The sequence below is a fragment of the Megalops cyprinoides genome, chromosome 21 (genome assembly GCF_013368585.1).
Source record: "Megalops cyprinoides isolate fMegCyp1 chromosome 21, fMegCyp1.pri, whole genome shotgun sequence".
In the NCBI taxonomy this organism is placed as follows: Eukaryota; Metazoa; Chordata; class Actinopteri; order Elopiformes; family Megalopidae; genus Megalops; species Megalops cyprinoides.
The window spans coordinates 11,105,477-11,124,488 of NC_050603.1; the positions used below are offsets into that span (position 1 = coordinate 11,105,477).

Sequence of the window (19,012 nt, forward strand, 5' to 3'; positions counted from 1 at the left end):
TGTTTGGAAAACCGATGGGCATAACCAGGAGATAAAGAAAATTGTTCCACGCTGTTAAAGTAACAATTATCTAACATCTATAAATTGCAGACCACACAAACACACAAACATGTATACTGAACTCAGGATAAAATCAGGGGAAAAAAATTAGAAGCATTCAGTACAACTTTATTCCCTCCCCAACACACACTCTCCTTGTCCTATTTCTATTATCTAAATGAATAAATTATATATAGCTCTACAAAGACCAAAATGTTTGTACTAAACGAAATCTAAACAAAGAACCACCTTGTTTCTCAATCAAATCTCTTCCATCATTTTTATCTGATTTAATTTGAGGGGTGAGAGGATTGTCTTGGTGTTAAGAGTCGGGGTTTGAGGGTGGGGCAGTTTTCGTGATTTAGAATCCCACTTTCCTGCTCTCGCCCCCCTCATCTGAGAGGATGGGAGAGGACAGGGAGGGGAATGGGGCGTAGGTGCCAGTGCAGTACACCGCACACTACACCATGTGTAGGAGATACAGAAAAAAAGATGGCCACACTGCCATTGTAATCATGTTATCTAAGGGCAATGAGTGTAATATTGTAAAATGTGTAGTGTGGGGCTGGAATATCTTTGTTTGTTTACTCCTCTCCCTTCATACACATATGTAGATATATTTTTTAATGTTTCAAGGAGCATGTGTGTGTCGTGTCAGTAACGTGGGGGTAAAAAAGGCCTTTTGGGGGCATGGAATGGATTTCCCCCAAACCCTGGTCTAGGGGCTCCAACGAACGGAGGACCGGGTCGTTTACCTCCATGAAATGGTGGCTCTCGGTCAAAGGGGGCCGGATGCGGGGGGCGGGGGCGGGGACCGCGAAGAGGCTGTCTTTGAGAAAGGGGAGGTAAGTGTGGCCGGGGCTGGTGGTGTGGGGGGCGAAGCTGGGGTCTGTGATTGGGAGGGGGTTGGCGCTGGAGGCCCAGCGGGGAGGAGGGCCGCCTGTGGTTGCAGGTCTGCGGAGGGGGGCTGGCCGGAGGGTGCTGGCTCTGCTGGAGAGGGGGGGAGGGCGGACCGAACGAGGATGGTGGCAGGGAAGGGGGGGCCCCGGAGGGGCCGGCCCGGTGGGGAGGCGGGGCCTGGTGGCTGGAGAAGTGGTCTTTATTCGTGGCGTGATGAGGCAGGTCGTTGAAGAGCGGGCCGTCTCCGCCCAGGGAGGGGGGGAGTTTGGAGGGGGGGTTGGGGTTATTCGCTGACCCGCCGCCTGCGCCCGCTCTGTCTTCTGCATCGGGTCTGGAGGAAGGCACGCCCAGAGCGCGGTCGACCGGCACCAGCACGCCTCCTACCATGACTGCAGAAGGGGGAGACAGGAAATCTTGGGGTGGGGGTGGCAGCTGGGGGATGGGAGGTGGAGGGGGTGGAGGGATCGGGGGAGGAGGGGAGTTGAAGAAGTTAGATGGAGGGATGTGACGGTGTGGGGGAGGATGGAGGGAATTTGGATTTTGGCCAGGATAGGGCATGCGGCTCCTATCTTCAAACGGAAACCGCGGCGGGGGCTGGTGGGGGTGGGGGGCCTGTGGCGGGACGCCCAGATTCATGTGGTCGGACGTTCCTTGAGGGGGAGGGCCCGGGTTCGCTCCTTCCATGTAGTTCTCACCGTACCAGCCTCCTCCGGCGGGGCCTGGTCTCCCCCCTGCCTCCACTCCTCGAGGGTGCGGCCGCGCGCCCCGGCCCGTCGATCGAACGCTCTCCACGGTCTGGATCCTCTCTCCGGACAACCGACGGTTACTGTACCCTAAAATCTCTATGGGGGCTCCTTCCCCGCAGGACGACGCCGACACCACGGTCTCGATGTGGCGGTAGTGCGGCGCCTCGTTGGGCGCGCTTCCAGAGGCCCCCTTGTTCCCCCCTTCCCCCTCTCTGCTCCCTTCTTCCACACCGCCGTCGCGGGCGTTCTTCGGGTGCGCGCTGGCTGAGAGAGGGTGGAGGGGGTAGTGCTCACCTGCTGTAGGGCCTCTTCCTGCCGCTCCTTTACTTCTCCCATCGTAGAAATCCTCCTGCCTGTAGGACGGGTTGCCAGGTCCGCCGGCGCCGTACCCCTCCTTACTTGCACCTTGGGGGCCGGGCATCAAATTGTGGGGGTGCAAAGGACGATACTCTCCAGCGTTCCTGGCCCCTTCACCGTACATGCTCTGGGGAGGGGTGCCTTCGTTCCAGGGGTCACTGCGGTAGGCAGTGGGGGAAAGCCCGTGACCTCCTCCGCTCCGGCCCCTCGTGAAGTCACCGGAGTCAGACCCAGAGAAAGGCGGCAGGTTCTTCTGCCCTAAGGAGCCGGAGTCCGTGTTCACCCCAGGCCTGAGGCTCCCGTTGTGGGAGGGACCCGCCCCGGTGGGGCCGCGCAGGTTCGGGGCGAACCCCGCAGGCTCCGCGCCGGGCTCGTCCATCATCTCGTCCTGGGTAGGGGTGCCCGTCGCCTCGTCCCGCACCGGCGTCCCGTCCAGGTTCTCCATCAGCAGGGAGGGGCTGTCGCTGCTGCTGCCGGGCCCGTCGCCCACGCCGGGGAGGCCGAGGTTGAACGCCCTGAGGCCGGGATTCCCCTGCAGGAACTTGTGTATTTTGGACTCCAGGGTGGAGGGGGACGTAGACACGGACGGACTGGGCTGTGCGTCCTTCCCCGGCTCCCTCCCCCCCTCCCTCTCCAGCTCCTGCTTGTAGCTGTTGCTAAGAGGTGGTGTGTGCTTTAGCGCCGAAGGCGTGGGCGTGGCGCTGCCCTTTTCCCCCGAGGCGGCTGAGGCTGTGGAGGTGGCCTGGGGAGGGGCGGAGCTGTGGCCACGAGGGGCCGCCGTGGAAGCGGGATTCTGGGTGCTATCCCTGCTGGTGCTGGTGCTGGCAGCACCGGAGGAGGAGTTTCCAGCCACATTCTGCAGCAGGTTGGACATGCCTGAGAGAGGGAGGGAGGCAGAGAGAGGGAGAGAGAGAGGGAGTTCACAAAGACAGCCTTTGCTACTGCACGTGAGCTGAGAGAAAGAAACTGCAAGAAGAGAAAATGTGTTGCCTTTCGGCTCTAATGAGCTGTGGAGGACAAAAAAAAGACCTGATCTGAAACCTGATCTGAAAAAGAAAGCAGCAGAGCTTAGAGGCAAATCACACAAACTGATATTCAGGCAGAGTGGATTCCAAAAATCAGATTTCATTGGTGACAACATTCAGAAAACATGGGGCTTTAAGCCATCCACTGCAACACACTTCACTGAGGAATTTGGGACAAAAGGCTCATCCGAAAAAAAAAATCTCTAGCCTCATTGGCCAGAAACTGCACAGATTTCAGTTATATGAATCAAGTCCAATTTGGTGGTCAAAACACAACATGGACACTGTACTTTTAATACAAAAATGATGCGGGTTGTTAGTGGGGGTTAACGTGTTTGAGCTATGCTCAAGTGGTGTGTCTGTCTGTCAAAATGTCATTACAATCCATGTAAGGCAGACATGTTTATGTTTTGGAAGATATAAGCCTGCTTTTGCTTGGAAACTTGCACAACGCATACAGGGTTCATGTAAAGCTATGTGACTAATCCACGTTGATTACATTAAGCTCTGACTAGCTACAAGGTCATTTTGATGTTAGCAAGGTACTGTCAACAATGTGCTACGGGAAGGTGCCTTGTCATTAGCCAGAAACCCCACTTGACCTTTTCAATACTTTCCTAGAATACGCCTTCAAAATAATCTAGGTAGCAAATCAGGGTAACAAAATCGTTGTACTAGAAGAACTAGCTAGCTAGCAATCTAAGCAATCATGGAATTATGGTTAAAAAAAAAAAACATTAAAAGCATTGTCCTTTGGACTGTCTAGTTCTGTCTGTGAAATTAAGAGAACAGCAAGTGGCATGCATTGTCAGTTTGACAAAATTAAAAAAAAAAGTAGTGGGTGTCTTTCAATGCAAAGTTATAACCTCCAGAGTTGAAGATTTCTGATTGTGACATCATACGAAATCAACGAATAAGCAGACATCACACAAATTAAACAGGAAGAGACTAAAAACAGAAATGGACACAAAGAAAGGCAGGCAAAATTCAGAGAAATGTTTGCCTTCTCCAAACCCACAGGAAGAGAATGATTCCCTCCACAGAACCACCATGTCACACTGGCTTTAAAAACAGAAAGCAAGAAAAAAAAAACAACTACACAGGAAAGGGCACGGCCAAATTCACACATTCCTCTCCCCTTCAAATTCGTGTCTGTGTAGCTCACCCTGCAGACCACCACTCTGCGCTTGTGTTTTGGAGAGGGCGCTGAGGATCCCCTCGGGGGTGATGTCCACTCGAGACAGAATGCTGGCCAGCGGGTTGGGGGCGGAGCTGCCCCCCGCAGGAGCCGAGCTGTGAGAGGACGGGGTGGTGGGGGTGTCTGGGGAGGTGCGGGAGACGGGACTCACACCTGAGACAGACAGAGAGGGAGAGAGAGAGAGTGCGAGAGGAAGAGAGGGAAGAGAGAGATGAAATTGACAGGGAAAGAGAGAGAGAGACAGACCCCACAGTTACATAAAGAGATACAGTATTGGTGAGACTAATAGAGTAATTGAAAGGTTGACCTAAACAATGCAAAGTACACGTTGCATACATTAAACTACTAATTCCATTACCATTTTGAAACCACGCCCCTTTGGCCACCAAACAAACTACCATTCCCTGCCCCTGGCATTAGAAAGATTAACAACATATGTAAGTTTTAAAACTATTCAGGCACTAGTCAATAAATACAACTCTTTCCTCCATTCAATGAAATATTTTTAAAACTACTCAGGCATTACTCAATAAATACAACTCTTTCCTCCATTCAATGAAATACTTCAACTTAGACATTATATAAACAAACAATGCTGTATCAGGGCTGATTCACTTCAGATCCAACATAGCTGATGAAACCCATGTCTACATTCTCTTTAAATTGTAAAAAACTTGGACACCTCCATCCTGATAGGCAGGGTAGAACTACTTGGCTTGCTACTTTTACTGGAGCTACTGAAAACGACAGCACATTTGCCTAACAGTTACCTGCAAAAAATAAACAAATGTAGTAATAACAGTTTTAGTTTGTCACTTGCTTCAGGCAAGACAGACAACTGAATTAAAACAGCCACAAATATATAGGAGGCTGGTTATGTTATATGGGATGTTAACTGATAAAATTAAGTTCAGATAAACTGTGGAACCAATTAATATCTGAGAACATCCCTGAATTTGAAATTTACATTTATCACAGAAGACTTACCAGAGGCTCCACTTCGACCTCTTGCTTTAAATCAAACAAAAGCGTGTTTTTACAATTTAAACTTCAAAAAAACGAAAGCGCGTGTAAGAATATTTGTACCGTCAACACTACCATGACATACAAATGGACCCTGTGGGGAGAGAGCGCCAGGGTGATGTCACAGTCTGTGGAAAGACTCACCAGTGTTCTTCATCACTGAGGTGAGGCTGCTCAGGATGGAGCTGATCTTGCCCAGGTCCACGTTGGCCAGATTGACCGGCAGAGGGGTGGAGGGGGTCACAGGGGGCGGGACCTGCTTGGGAGGGCTGACTTCCTGGGCCAGGGGGGGTTGCGAATCAACAGTGGCTGGTTTGGGTGCAGCGATGGGGGCTGGCTGCTCAGTCCTCTCCTCCACTATGAAGACAGAATGCATCCAACAATAATTGGAAGTTGACGCAAGTAGCACTAATAAAGTCTTTACTAAAATGAATACTTGTTAAACGTGTGTACAGCCGTCAGTGAAGAACGTGCTGGACCCTCCCCCTTCCTCACCTATGATGTTGGCGCTCTCCGTCTCCTCCCCCTCCGAGAGCTCCATGTCTTCCACGTCTCTGTTGTCCCTCTCTCCGTGTTGGAGGTTCCGTCCTGGGGACCTACCGGGAGAGGACAGGGGGCTCGGGACTTCCCCCTCTGCCCCGCCAGCACCCCCCGCACTCATGTTGTGGAAGGGCGACTCGGAGCCCGTGGGGGACGGGGCGTCCTCAGAGGGAGACGGGATAGGCGAGTCGTCGGGGCCCGGGAGCGTGGTTTTTAAGGTGTCCAGCTTGCGCTTGAGGTGCGTCACACGATTGGCAAAGGTCTTATAGGCCTGTGGGAGAAGTTACACAATGCATAAAGTTGACAAACCCCAAATGTCCATCCATTAAATCTAATGGGTGTAACAGAGTGTAACTAACATCTTTTTGCCGCATCTGGTAAAAGTCGTTCCCCATGATTACAGAGGAGTGTGTAAATGAAATTTGTCCCACTCACGTTGGCGATGATCTTGACCTCCTTGTACTGCATCTCGTAGAACATGTCTGCGTTGGTCAGAGCCTCCAGCAGGGAAGGGCCCCCCTTCACCTGCCGCTCCAGGAAGCTCACAAAGTCCTGCAGCTTCCCGCTGCCCTCCTCGAAGTCCTTGGAGAACTTCTTGCCTCCTGCCTTGTCTGAGAGGAAGGGGCGCGATTACTTTACATCCACTTTCAGTGACGCAGGTGTGACTCATCAAGCCTGTCGAATTCTGATCGTTTAATGTCAAACACACATATCAGAACTGCAGCTATCCATCCTGCCTTTATTACATCAGCAAGTCACCTCATTGCAATGGCGGCTGATTAACTGGGGAGAGCTCAAATAACACCTCCCTTTAAGGTTCTAACTCCAGAGATGAGGGTAAAGCGTTGCCCTAGATGCTGAGGCAGAGAGAGGGTGAGGTAAAGGGTGATGACAGGACAGGCCCCCGGTGACACAGACGTCTCACCTTTCAGCCTCTTTAGTGCCTCGGTGCTGCAGACGTCCACTCTCATAGCGGCCAGCTGCTTCTCCTTCAGCTCCGCCTCCTCCATGGAGCGCCGATAGGTGGACAGCTGCTCTATGAAGGCCTGGGGCTATAAGACAGACCGTGTCAGAGACGGGGGGTGGACAGGAGTGGGCAGCTAAACAAACACATCATCACTGGCTAAACATAGCAGGGAGACGGGTAGCATGACATAGCACGTTACTCAATGGGCTAAGTGGCTAAGATCAGTAGGAGGACGATCTTCTAATGACATTATATGACAGTTTAACCATGCCACGGGGTAGACATGACGCTCAACGCGACACTCACAGCAAATTCAGCCACGATCTTCGACTTCAGAGCAGCCTTAGGGTTCACTGGCGCTGAAATGACATCCCATCATTTGTTATGAGCAATTCTGCACGTGTCGTATCTGACGGTTTGCTGCAAACATGAAACACTCCCTAACAAGTATTACCATAATCCAAATACCCCTCCCCACAGGTCAGTATTCTTTTCAACTACCAATACTACTTGAGCATTCACACCTTTAGAGTGATATTGAGGTGGAGCACATTCCTGTAGCCCAAAAACGACGGCACTCCTGTGTCAGGGCTGCTCTGGACGCCCCCATTAAATACAGGAATCTATACCTTCACTGGTGAGGGTCACTTCCTACATTTTCAGTAACATTCATTCTGTAAAACTACAGAGTTTGAGCCGCTAAAGAACAGACATCATTTATTTTGTGCTGAGCTGAGTTTACTGAATATGTCACTGAACAAAACTCTCACTGAGCACAAAAAACTTTTCCAACATCTAATTCCACTTATTAACAGTGAATCATTAAGGGAGGAGGAATATCCTTCAGTTTGGCTGAAATTGCCCTCCTTGTTTATAATAATGATAATATACCTGTCCTTAATGTGAAATAATGTCTTAACTTCTGCCATCTTTCTGTGAGGTCTGCAGATTCAGTTAAACAGCAGACCTGGAATGCTTGCACAACTGAAAGGGTATGAGGGCACCATACAAGTGCTCCAGCCTTTGGGGAGACCTCTGGCCATGCGAGAACGGGCTGATGAATTCAGCATATGTGAATGGAGGAGCTTTTTGCACAACATAACATTACACAAGGCTCTGTCAGAAATGGAAGATGAACAATAAACATAAGAGCCTATCATTCATGTCTAGAGCTGGAGCGCAGAGTTCTGTATGTGCTGGCCAACCGATCCGCTGCAAACACAGCAACACAAGCACTTTGTGTTCATACTGCAGGTATTGCCCTGGAGGACTGACCAGTAGAGGGCGCCTTCTTGGTGAGACCAGCTCTGAGCTCGGAGATGACCTCCTCGGGATACACGCTCCTCTCCTCCCAGATGGTCAGGATGCGCTCCACTGACCTGCGCACTTTCCCATCCCTGGTAAGACAAGAGAAATATGGAGAAAACGTACCGGGTGTCACACGCAGACACATGTGCGGCATGAACTTTGCTGATTTTTTAGTTTGTTAAAAGTGGATTGTTAAACTTTTCATAATCAATCCACTTGTAAGAATCAATTTGGGCTCACTTACAACATGTAATATGGTACGAAGTATCAAAACTGCATAATTATGAAAAAAAAGCTGAGGTTGAATACACCGCATCTCTTATCTTGCAGTAACTACTAAAGCACCTGGCACTTCAAAGACTCTGAGGGGGGAAAAAAAAAAGCTGTGCAGATAGATAGTGTCTGGATGCCAGCCAATATAGCAGGAATGAGAAAGCCGCTATCTGCACATGAAAAAAGCTGTCTCCTGGAGACTTATGATAGCTTTCAGACTAATGAAAGACATACAGCAGAGAAACTAGGCATTCCACAAAATGTGACATTCTACAAAGGAGGTGTTACATCATCGGCAAGGAACCGGAGTGCCATCCATCACAGACAAACTCCAAATTAATTAACCGGAGCCAAATGATCATTTTATTTCATAAAGGACTGCAATAAAATACTGACCACTTCAAACATGTTTTGTTCAGTGTTTGAAGAGCACAGCTAATTACAATTCACCAATTAAGAAAAAGTTTAAAATGCAAAAATCCATTTTAGCCCTTCATTTATAACTCCACTTTTAAGAATCAATCACTTATAACAAATATTTACTACATAAAAAACTAAACCAAAATACAGAACTAAATAACACAAAATATATAGTTCTTCTATGCAAAGTGCACTGTACTTTCCAAAAAGTAAACTTGGTCTCTAAAAATTGACACCCACACAATTTGGCACAGAACAAACACTTTGCTCAACTATCCCAGTGACGGACAGGGTTAAAACTGATCAATAACCTCCGAACTGCTTCACGTCAGAGACCACCACAAATGGTTACTAAGATGTCAAACTACATATAACTCACATAAAGTTTTGTTTGTTAAAGACAATACTTAAGATTAGTTTCATTTCAACGTTTAAATATTCTCAGAAAAATGTGCAAATAGTTCCACTATGTTTGACGTACATACAGTGCATTTAATCCCCTCTTGAACGACAGCAAAGAATTTATAAAGAATGTAAATAGGTAAACATTTTTTTTAACACAACCAGGACACTGTTATAAGAATGGAACACATGACTATGCAAACATTTCGGTATAGCTGTATCTATATGAATGTGAAAATCAAGTCAAATTTTAAAGCAAAAAAAAAAAAAAAAAACCCAGAGTGGCTTTAATACTAAACTCAGTTAGGAATAAGCTGTATATACAACCTGGTGGTATGGAATTGTTTACTGTCTACACAATGATCCTGGTTTCATTTAAAAAAAAAAGCTCAGTGGTAGAGCAGTAAAGTCAAATTTAGCCAACTAACCACCAGCATACTCCCCAGTACAACAGGACATGATGTACAAGCAGTTCAGCGCATATTTTTGGCCATCCTATCTGTCCTACACCTGCCACTCTGAAAGAAAGTCAGAGTGCAAAAGGAAAGGAGGCACACACACAGACAAGGTCAGTGAAGGAAGTGTAGCCATTCAGGAATTTTAAGGCTCATTAAGTCTGCATTCGCTCAGCGCAGCAGAGCACAGCACACTTTGGAACAATAAATAACACTCCACGGTGCACTTCCTAGCCATTCAAATGACAGACAGCTTGTTTTTCCTGTGTCCACGTTTCCAATCCTGGTAAATGATGGACAGTTGCTGGTAAATGAGCCGGGCTCTAACCCAAAGGTTACTCTGTTCGATTCCCAGTTGGACCACTGTTGTTGTAACCTTAGGCAAGTTACTCAACCCACACTGCTTCAGTAAACACGCAGCTGCACAAATAGGTGGCGTAAAAATGATAAACTACGCAAAATCACTCTGGATAAAAAAGTGTCAGCTATACAAATGCAATGTAATGTCAGCAGCGAACAAGAAATGCTGGACACTTACTTGACCAGCTGGGTGGCCTCTGGCAACACTTCAGCGAAGGAGGTCCGGTAGACGATGGCATTCTTCCTCTTGCAGTTCTGAATGACATCATTGGCAAGGTAGAACAGATTAAGCCTGTGAGAGGGTGCAGCTGCAGACAGAAAGAAAAAAAAAAACACCTTACTAATGGAACATGGATGCAACCAACATGGCAAATCAGCAAACACAGAGCCATCCCACAGGGTGTATGAACAGGCATTCTCATATTATATATATATATATATATATATATATATATATATATATATATATATATATATATATATATATATATATATATATATATATATATATCACTCCAGATTAATCTTAATAATGATACAAACTGAAACTTACATTAGTTCAACACAATACTTAGAGGGCAAATAAGGCTGCTTTCTGAAAAGGGATCAGCAGTTTACAAGTATAATTTAAGATGTAACCGAAGTCTGAAATTCAATGTGTGTGTGAGTGTGTGAGTGTGTGAGTGTGTGTGTGTGTGTGTGTGTGTGTGTGTGTGTGTGTGTGTGTGTGTGTAGATGTCTGGTGCATTCAGATATTGTAGAAGCTGTTCTCTGCCTGTTTGCACAAAATAAACTGCAACAGAGGTCAAAAGACATGGCCAGCAATACGTTCACTGTCCTGTAAGCTATTCAGTGGCTACTCAATGCATCACCTGTACCTTTCTGAATGGGATGCATTTAAGCCATCATCTCAGATTTAACAAAACACTTCTCATTAAACCCAAATAAGGTCTGGTGCCAGCAATACCCTCCTCTAGTTGTATGTTAAATACACACAGAAAGAGAGAGACAGGGGATGCAGAGACAGACAGGGAGATGCTACCGTTTCTCAGGGTGCCTCTGCCAGCTTGAGCCAAAAAAAAAAGTAACATGATATCTGCAGTTGCGCTGGTGAACTACCAGCTGGCTCCCCATTAAACTGCATTTCAGCCAGTACACTTACATGAGATAATGATCTATCATCTTTTAATTCAGTCATGCTCATGCAGGACGCCTACCATGTCTTCTGAAATCCTTGTTTTGACATTTGTTGAGAAGGACATTTAAACAAACTGTTATATTCAGTTCCTTCGATATTTGCTCATACGTCTTCATAAACAGGAGCAAAACAATAGAAAAATGCTGTAGGGGATACTTCATTTTAAAATTGCTTAATTTATTTAATAGCACTGCATGAAGCAAGTTCACATAGTGAATTTTATTCCACATTTGTGACTATTTTTATTTGTATAAAGTACTTGTATAGGACTAATTGAGCCAAGTCTGGTATGATTACCCATGCTTAAATGTTCTAGTGTCCCCAGCAATTCACCATTTGTGAACAATAAACTCCCCTCCCCCAAGTCAAATAATTTCTGCAAACTCCCCAAAGCCCAAAGTCAAATTAACAACAGCCTTACACACTTCGAACCTTGAAAAAAATACTGTATGAAATCCACAATAACTCGTTAAGTAAACTACTGACAAATTTAAATTGTAGGTTCATTCTCTTGACTATTAAAAAAAGACCAGCTAATGTTCTCGATGATAACCTCAAAACAAGCTTACACAGTGTTTCAGTAACAGATGTGCACTGATGTTCTCTGGTTTGTTGACACTATGGTTAAACAACAAAAACACAGGAAAACAATGTGCCAATTACTTTAATTACACTTAATGAACGTAATTCCACCTCTCACACTGATACATCCTTTTGTAGTGATCAATTTAATAATTACAAAGACTGCACTATTATCTGAGTGGTAAGTCACCCTGACGCACTAATTTCAGGACACAGAAAAAAAACCATGAGCAGTTTAACTATAGAATCTGCACACATTCATTTTTTTCATCACAAGCCTGTCCAGGGTGCGGGGGAACTAAGAGGAAATCCACCACGTGGATATTTGCAAATTATGCTTAATATCACGACTTAGAGGGGAAACTTCATCAGACACAGCTGAAAGATAAATGGCTGCGGACTGGTATGCTGTAAATTATTACCTTGCACGACAGCCAACCACATCAACCTCTTGTTAGGCAAAAAGGTCAGGCTCTCAGTGATGGATGAATAACAGCAATCTTTGCAAAAGCTGCCACTACCACACACTCAAGAATTTTTTGTTGTCATTTAACATGGTACAATTACTTCATAGCATATGAACTTCCCATGAATATTTTGCAGTCTCTCCACTCATTTTACTTGGCTTACAGTTATTCTGGATTTATTGTGAGGTGGCCATCAGTATGATAGGACCTTCCCTCACCCTCCTTCCTCACACACACCTCTCAAGAGCGCAAACGTACAAACAAAATATCTTGAGCGGGGAAAGATAAGAGGCAATTAGAATGACTTCACAGCCATGTTTACTATGAAACAACTCCTAAATCACACCTATTCCACCTTACAGAACACAGCAATAAATGGTGTGGGGTCCAAAAAAGAGAGCACTGGCCACCTGTTCTCCCCGTCATGTGGTTATCTGAGAATTCACAGCCAAGCAAGTTGTCACAGAATCAGACATTTCTGTGCCTAGTGTTCTACAGACTTTGCTACTGCAACGTATTTTCGTATACTGGGGCTGCCACAAAGCCAGACTTCTATATGAGGGACAGAACCTTGACACCCAATGATACCACAGTAAACAACTTTTCAGTTCACACATAACAGAATGAGTAAAGAAACAGCCTTTTTTTATTTCCGTGACGAGTCTATACGATCTCTGCATGCATGAAGAGGGATAATTTTGTTCAGGTCATTCATATCTTCTGTTAATTTTACACCTGTATACTTCCAAAGTGGTTTCCTTTTGCCTCCTCTAAGGCACTCTCATATTTCTTTGCTGGTTTAATGCAGCTGAAAGGCCAGGCTGCTTGGTTAATGTTGTACATTTTCAGGCACTGACTTTTGTGTAGAAGGAAAAACACATAAAGAAGATCAGGTTTTATTTTGGTGATCAGTTGAATTTTAGAATAAATACCACACAGAACTGCATCAAACATGTACCTGTTGTGACTCTCACGTCACATTCTGTTGTAATTGCCATAACCCTCAACACAGCTATATATCAAGTCAACAGTGCATTTAGATGAGCTGTCAATAGGAATGAAAAGAAAATTATATTGCATGAATATCAAAAAGATGGTTACATTCCAACAACATGCATACTAATTCTGAAGACCGTTGCATGTAAAAGCATTACTTAAAACTGAAGAACCAAAAATCTGATTTTCAAAGACCAGTTTTGAATATTGACCATACAATTACAAATTACTACACATTACATAACATTTTAAACACGTAAACAAGGAAAATACTGATTCGTGCAAAATGACCTCGTTAAATGTTACTGTTAAAAAAAAAAAAAAAAAATACTGCTTATACCACTGCAAGCAGCTAGCCTATATATAGGCTTCATAAAACTAATAATAACTACATATAATAAATAATGAAAAAGAAATCACAAGTGTTTACAGTGTATCTTCTTATTCAGAGCCCTAAATACCACAATTAACAGTTAATCAGTTAAATCCTCCGTACTTCTGTACCATCTACTGCCTTTTCTGCGTTTACCACAAACGTCTCTGGGAATATTTTAATGCACACACCTGCAGTTGCTTTCACCTCACTGACTGACACCACTTCCTCTTCCCTAACGTACTGCCCGATGCACTTAGAGGCAGAGATATCCTACCGCTATTTCTGAAGCTAAAGCAAACGATATCAATGCAAACGATGAAGGGCACTGGCCAAGTCACCAAGTTCTATGCACGTCGAAGCACGGTATTGGCCAACCGGGATGAAAAAGTGGGCAGAGTCAGTGAATGGGACAGGATTGGCTTGTTCTGACACACAGGAACTCTTCAGACTCCAAAACAAACGAAAAAACACAGTACAAAGTGCATTCTCAAATAGTTTAGCGACTGGCTACGAATGGGAGTAGTGGAATTTTGGCACAGTGCACTTGGCCTTTTATGCGTTTATGCCATCAGAGACAGTCAGAGAGCCCAGTGAGGTGCAACGGTGAAGCAATCATTCAAAAATAATGATAAACTATATGAGAGGCGCAAAAGGCATTGGTGGATGAAGACCACCACTGGTAAGTAACAATGTTAATAATTTCAGTCATTTTTCAACTGGAATTTAAAAAATCTAAGTTAAATCAAGCACCCATCAAGTATTATGAAACAGTGTGAAGTATGGCTATTAGCTGTTTTCCATGAACTGTAACACTCTCTAATAGGGATAACGATAACGATACCAAAAACTCACGGTGCGATAATACCACGATAAAAAGTCCACGATACAATATTTATCGCAATATTAAAAAATGAAGAAAAATGATGACTTGACTTATGCGATTTCCCCCCCTTTGTAGATACTTGCTTGATGTTTAAATTTGGTCTGGTTGGTCCTAATTCTTTAGCTGCCAATTTATCCTGATTACTACGACAACTAAATGGTATTTCTCTTAATGACAGGATCAAGTTGCTTTGAGTTGAGGTAACATTAGCCATGTTGACCTTGAATGTGATAAGATCGCTGGCTGCCCCGGCGATCCCTACACCAGGTTCCGTATGACGAAAGCACGTTGGTACAAGCCCACCCGGAACCCATACAGATTGCACTGCAGTGCCTGCAGTTTGAAAAAACTTGCGTTAACATTAGAGTCTATCAGAGCGATCTTGTCAATTTTCAACCAGACTGAAATTGCCCAAATCGGGTGGTACTCCACGGAACATGACTTGACGCTGATTGGACTATGATATTCAGAGGCAGGTCAAACTGTCTAGAACAGTCACAGCTAGCGTAACACTGTGGTAGAATGTAATAGAAAAATTCCCCCCCTTTGGTGGTGTGTCGCCCAACCGCCCTAAGGAACAAACCACCCCTGGTCCAATTGCAAAACAAAAACAATACAATTTTCAACGAGGAGAGATAATAGAACGCAGCTATACTAGTGAAATAATCATGTATTACCCTGGCAGATTTCGTCACAGTCCCACGACGGAACTGAGACGTTTTTATCACAATATCACAAAATTCGATATATCGTTACATCCCTACTCTCTAATTATATGTTCTATATGAACAGCGATGATTAATGAAGTCTATTTGCTGGTTTAATCAAATACAACACAGAACAACAGGAGTATATTCAGGCAGACCCATGTCACAACCACAACATACACGGGGGGGAGGGAAGCTGCAAGAGACAACCAAGAATCAAGTGTGACAAATGAAAAGACCAAAAAGCACACGATTATCAAGTGGTACTTCCCACAACTACCCATTTATTGACTTCATCACAACAGAGCATGCACTTCTTTTTCAGTAAGGCTAACTGCAAAGGACATGCCATTGAGCAGAAACCTTACAATGATTTGATGCTTTGTGATTAACTCCTTCTCCCTGTTCATATTCCCAACCTGCTACTGTAACAGCTACCCTCCCCTTCCTGGCCACTGGGTTACTCATTGTTGAGGGATGGTGGTCTCAGCTGCACAATGCCAGGGGGGTCCATTAATCCAAGTCTTAGAAAGTGTAACGATAACCATAACATACTGGTAGCATGTATCTGCTAGGCCTAATTACAGGAAACTTGAAGCCATCAAGTAACATCTAACCTTACAAACAGCAGATGCTCCAAGTTAAAGAAAATCTTTACATCAGGATAAAGTGAAAAGAAGCATCAAAATCCATGCCAGAATTCCTTTTACCACACGACAACCGTTAATCACCACAGCAACAGCACTGACAAAAACAAGGGACAAGCTTGATATGTTAGTATGATTACTTTTGTCTTTGAAATGTATTAATCAAAAACTATTCACAGTAAGGTGCAATTCTTTAATTCCTTGTTAATATGTAACAAGTATCTAAGTGGGAGAAGACTGTTTACATGGTCTAAGCACAGCATGAGGTTTGGTTGGGAGGACTGGAGCTAAGAAACACATACCTGTGCTTATTCTGTAATGAATCACTCAAGGAAATAACTAAACCAGGCCATAGCCTACATTACAAGCGGAATGGCTATAAATGAAGGAAAAGACTACATATGGCCTGCACATACAATAGAGCCCTGCTGTGGCTACAGTGCAGCATCTGTTGGGATGACTCCCATCTACTGTAGGACGCCACTATGGAGCATGACCCTTCAAATGGTTCAGCCCCCTGTACCACGTTTTAGAGTAACTGCCTCAGGAGAAATGTTACTTTGAAAACCTTTTTCCTCACAACTGCAAATGTCATTCCAGCATCATGCTCTTGCCAGCATTATTCTGTATTTACAGCTATCTGATTTGTTGGGCGGATTTGGAAATTGCTACCGACTTTATTCTTGATCTTTACATCCTCGATCAAACAAACTGAGAACCATGACTTAATGTAGCAAGAGCATTCTATCTGCCACTTATCATAAAAATTGTTCCAATCTTTTGAGCTAGATTGAAATGAACAAAAAAAGACTATTCTTTTAGCTATATGGATGGATAGGTAATTTAGCAAGCTACCTTTAGCTTCTTAACAGACACACCCCCTAAAACTAGTAAATATTTAGCAACCCTCTAAACAGACATAGGTTACATTAATAATAAGTTCAAGTTAAACAGCCCAACAGGTCTGTTGCAATTACAATGCTGTTGTCCTTCTATATTTCCAATGCAGGTAGCTGTACTCCATAAATTGTGTTTTGTACAGAGTCATTTAAAAAAGGCCTTCTAAATTAGACATGATATATATATATATATATATATATATATATATACACACACACACACACACACACATACCACCAACTTTCTGAGATCATACACAGGATATACTGTCATTCTGAAATATCTTGCAAAAATATTCTGGCTGGATGTAAGCTGCATTGGACATAATGCATAGAAATTCACCCCTAATTCGCCACACTGTCAACAAAATTTGCCATATTGGAGTTTCCACCATTTTGAGAGGGGAAAAAAAAACACTAAAACATATCCTCGACCATTTCACATATTGATGTGGGACTTTTACAGTTTTTCTTTCTTTGGGTCCTTCTCCTCACACATTTGTCTTCAGTCAAACAGAAAGGCCACCATAAGCTATTCATTTTTTGCATAATATGCAGAGTAGTGTTGGGCGAATCTGTATGAGATCTAACATATGTAAAGTACGACATGTGGAAACGCATCTCCCAATTTCAAGACGGTGCGCTCCTAAATATGTCAACCACCAGCCTTTACATTTCAGGCCAGGAAATTCCTGGATACCGTGCAGTGATGTAATAACCGGGTTCTCACTTGAAAGTTAACCTTGGCTGTCTGAGTTTCACTAGATAATGCTAGTAAGCCAGTCTCAGCGAAATCAAAAACTAACTGCATGACGCATACCTGAAAACACTTAAATACATACAGCTAGCTGGTAATCATTAACTAATGTGTGTAACAGCAATAGCTCAACAACAACATTCAGGATAAAAGGACAAGAAACGCGTGTTAAATTCACAGCAAAAATAAACCTGCTGTGACGTTCCAAATTAAAATGGCTCGCCTTTCAGATTTTCTAGAAAGTTGCTGACAACTGATAGACCACATTTCTACTCTAGAGAGTCTTAACATGCAGTCTAATTACGTAAGGTATAAATGTGCGCATCTACTCCTGAACGTTACACAATTGTGCAGCAACGACTAAAGAAACGACCGCAATTCTAAGAATCACACTTTATTTGTCTAATTACGTGTGACCTAAGTTAGCTAGCCACCTTGCGGTACACGCCGCCAGCGCAGGTTTGAGCTACTGTAACTTTCCTGACTTTAGGTATGTTAGCTAGCTAACGTTACCCTAGGATACGAGAGTATGGCGTGTCTTATTTTTAGAGTGGTCTTGACCTTTACGATCTGTTGAAAATGTATCCTAATCGAGCGAACGCTATGCATGCATTTTCATAGTTCGATACCAGCATCTCAAAAATATGTACGGAGTTTTGCTTTTGGTTAAGTAAGTTCTTACTGCTTACCAGACATATCAAAAGTGTCTACACTGTACAGCGGCGAGCTAGCAGTGTGCATTTAGCTACTACACCCGGTATCTATCTTGCTTACCTGAGTTACACTTGTGCAACCAGGCAGACCAACATCCAGCTCGCTACCGAACTTGGAAAGTAAACCTAAGTATAAATCTCAACATGACAGCAGGAGAAAGAACACTGCCAAAAAAACCACACTGAAGCTAGCTAGCTTCGCTGCCTGCGTTTCATACAAACAAGCTAGCTACAGCTAGCCAACTCCTTGTATCCAAGTTGCTAGCTAACTGGCTAATTTGCAACACTCGCCGCTGAGCTAGCTACCAACATTAAAGTTTCGATTTCAAACCCGTAAATACAACTCACAACATAACTGTACACACGTTAGTCTGATAATATTTTACAATAAATAACCCCAGTTAGTAAACTTAAACACCTAAAGCGCGTCATCCCGCAGCATGTAGCGTGCTAGTTAGCAATCGATATCAGCTAGCATGTTCTAACGTTACTGGCTAACGACATTCAGCTACTCACATTTTCTCAGCCATTTCATCCAGTATCGTACTATCAAGCTATGATGCTTCTTGTTCTCGATGCACCAGTTCGACAATCCCTGTATCGATTCCATGGTGTTCGAGACCCCTTGAAAGCGACGGTCCAAAGACGACTGTAAAGCGGCGGATGACCCGCGGCCACCGTGGCCGCTCGCCGCTCCGGTCCCAGCCGCCATTTTCCAGGTCTCTGTCGGGCGCTCCCGGCCGTATCTTTACGCGCGGCCCGCCCCCGAGGCCT

At 44.5% G+C, this 19,012-nt stretch overlaps 2 protein-coding genes across 2 annotated transcripts in view; both read right to left on the reverse strand.

The window, feature by feature from the left end:
* The window catches only part of tars2 (threonyl-tRNA synthetase 2, mitochondrial), a 15,952-nt gene extending 13,909 nt beyond the window's left edge, over window positions 1-2,043 (reverse strand). Inside the window, exon 1 of the mRNA XM_036555298.1 lies at window positions 1,980-2,043. Coding sequence (XP_036411191.1) covers window positions 1,980-2,021 — 42 coding nt within the window. The 5' untranslated portion in view covers window positions 2,022-2,043. The remainder of the gene's footprint in view (window positions 1-1,979) is intronic.
* LOC118796439 (regulation of nuclear pre-mRNA domain-containing protein 2-like) lies at window positions 342-18,958 on the reverse strand. The gene is made up of 10 exons (XM_036555296.1): window positions 18,755-18,958; window positions 10,192-10,321; window positions 8,071-8,192; window positions 7,102-7,154; window positions 6,754-6,880; window positions 6,264-6,439; window positions 5,784-6,099; window positions 5,433-5,645; window positions 4,233-4,418; window positions 342-2,918 (listed from the first exon to the last, which is right to left on the reverse strand). The coding sequence occupies exons 1-10, from the start codon at window positions 18,948-18,950 to the stop codon at window positions 694-696; spliced, it is 3,744 nt and encodes a 1,247-aa protein (XP_036411189.1). The 5' UTR covers window positions 18,951-18,958; the 3' UTR covers window positions 342-693.
* Window positions 18,959-19,012: the final 54 nt, after the last annotated feature.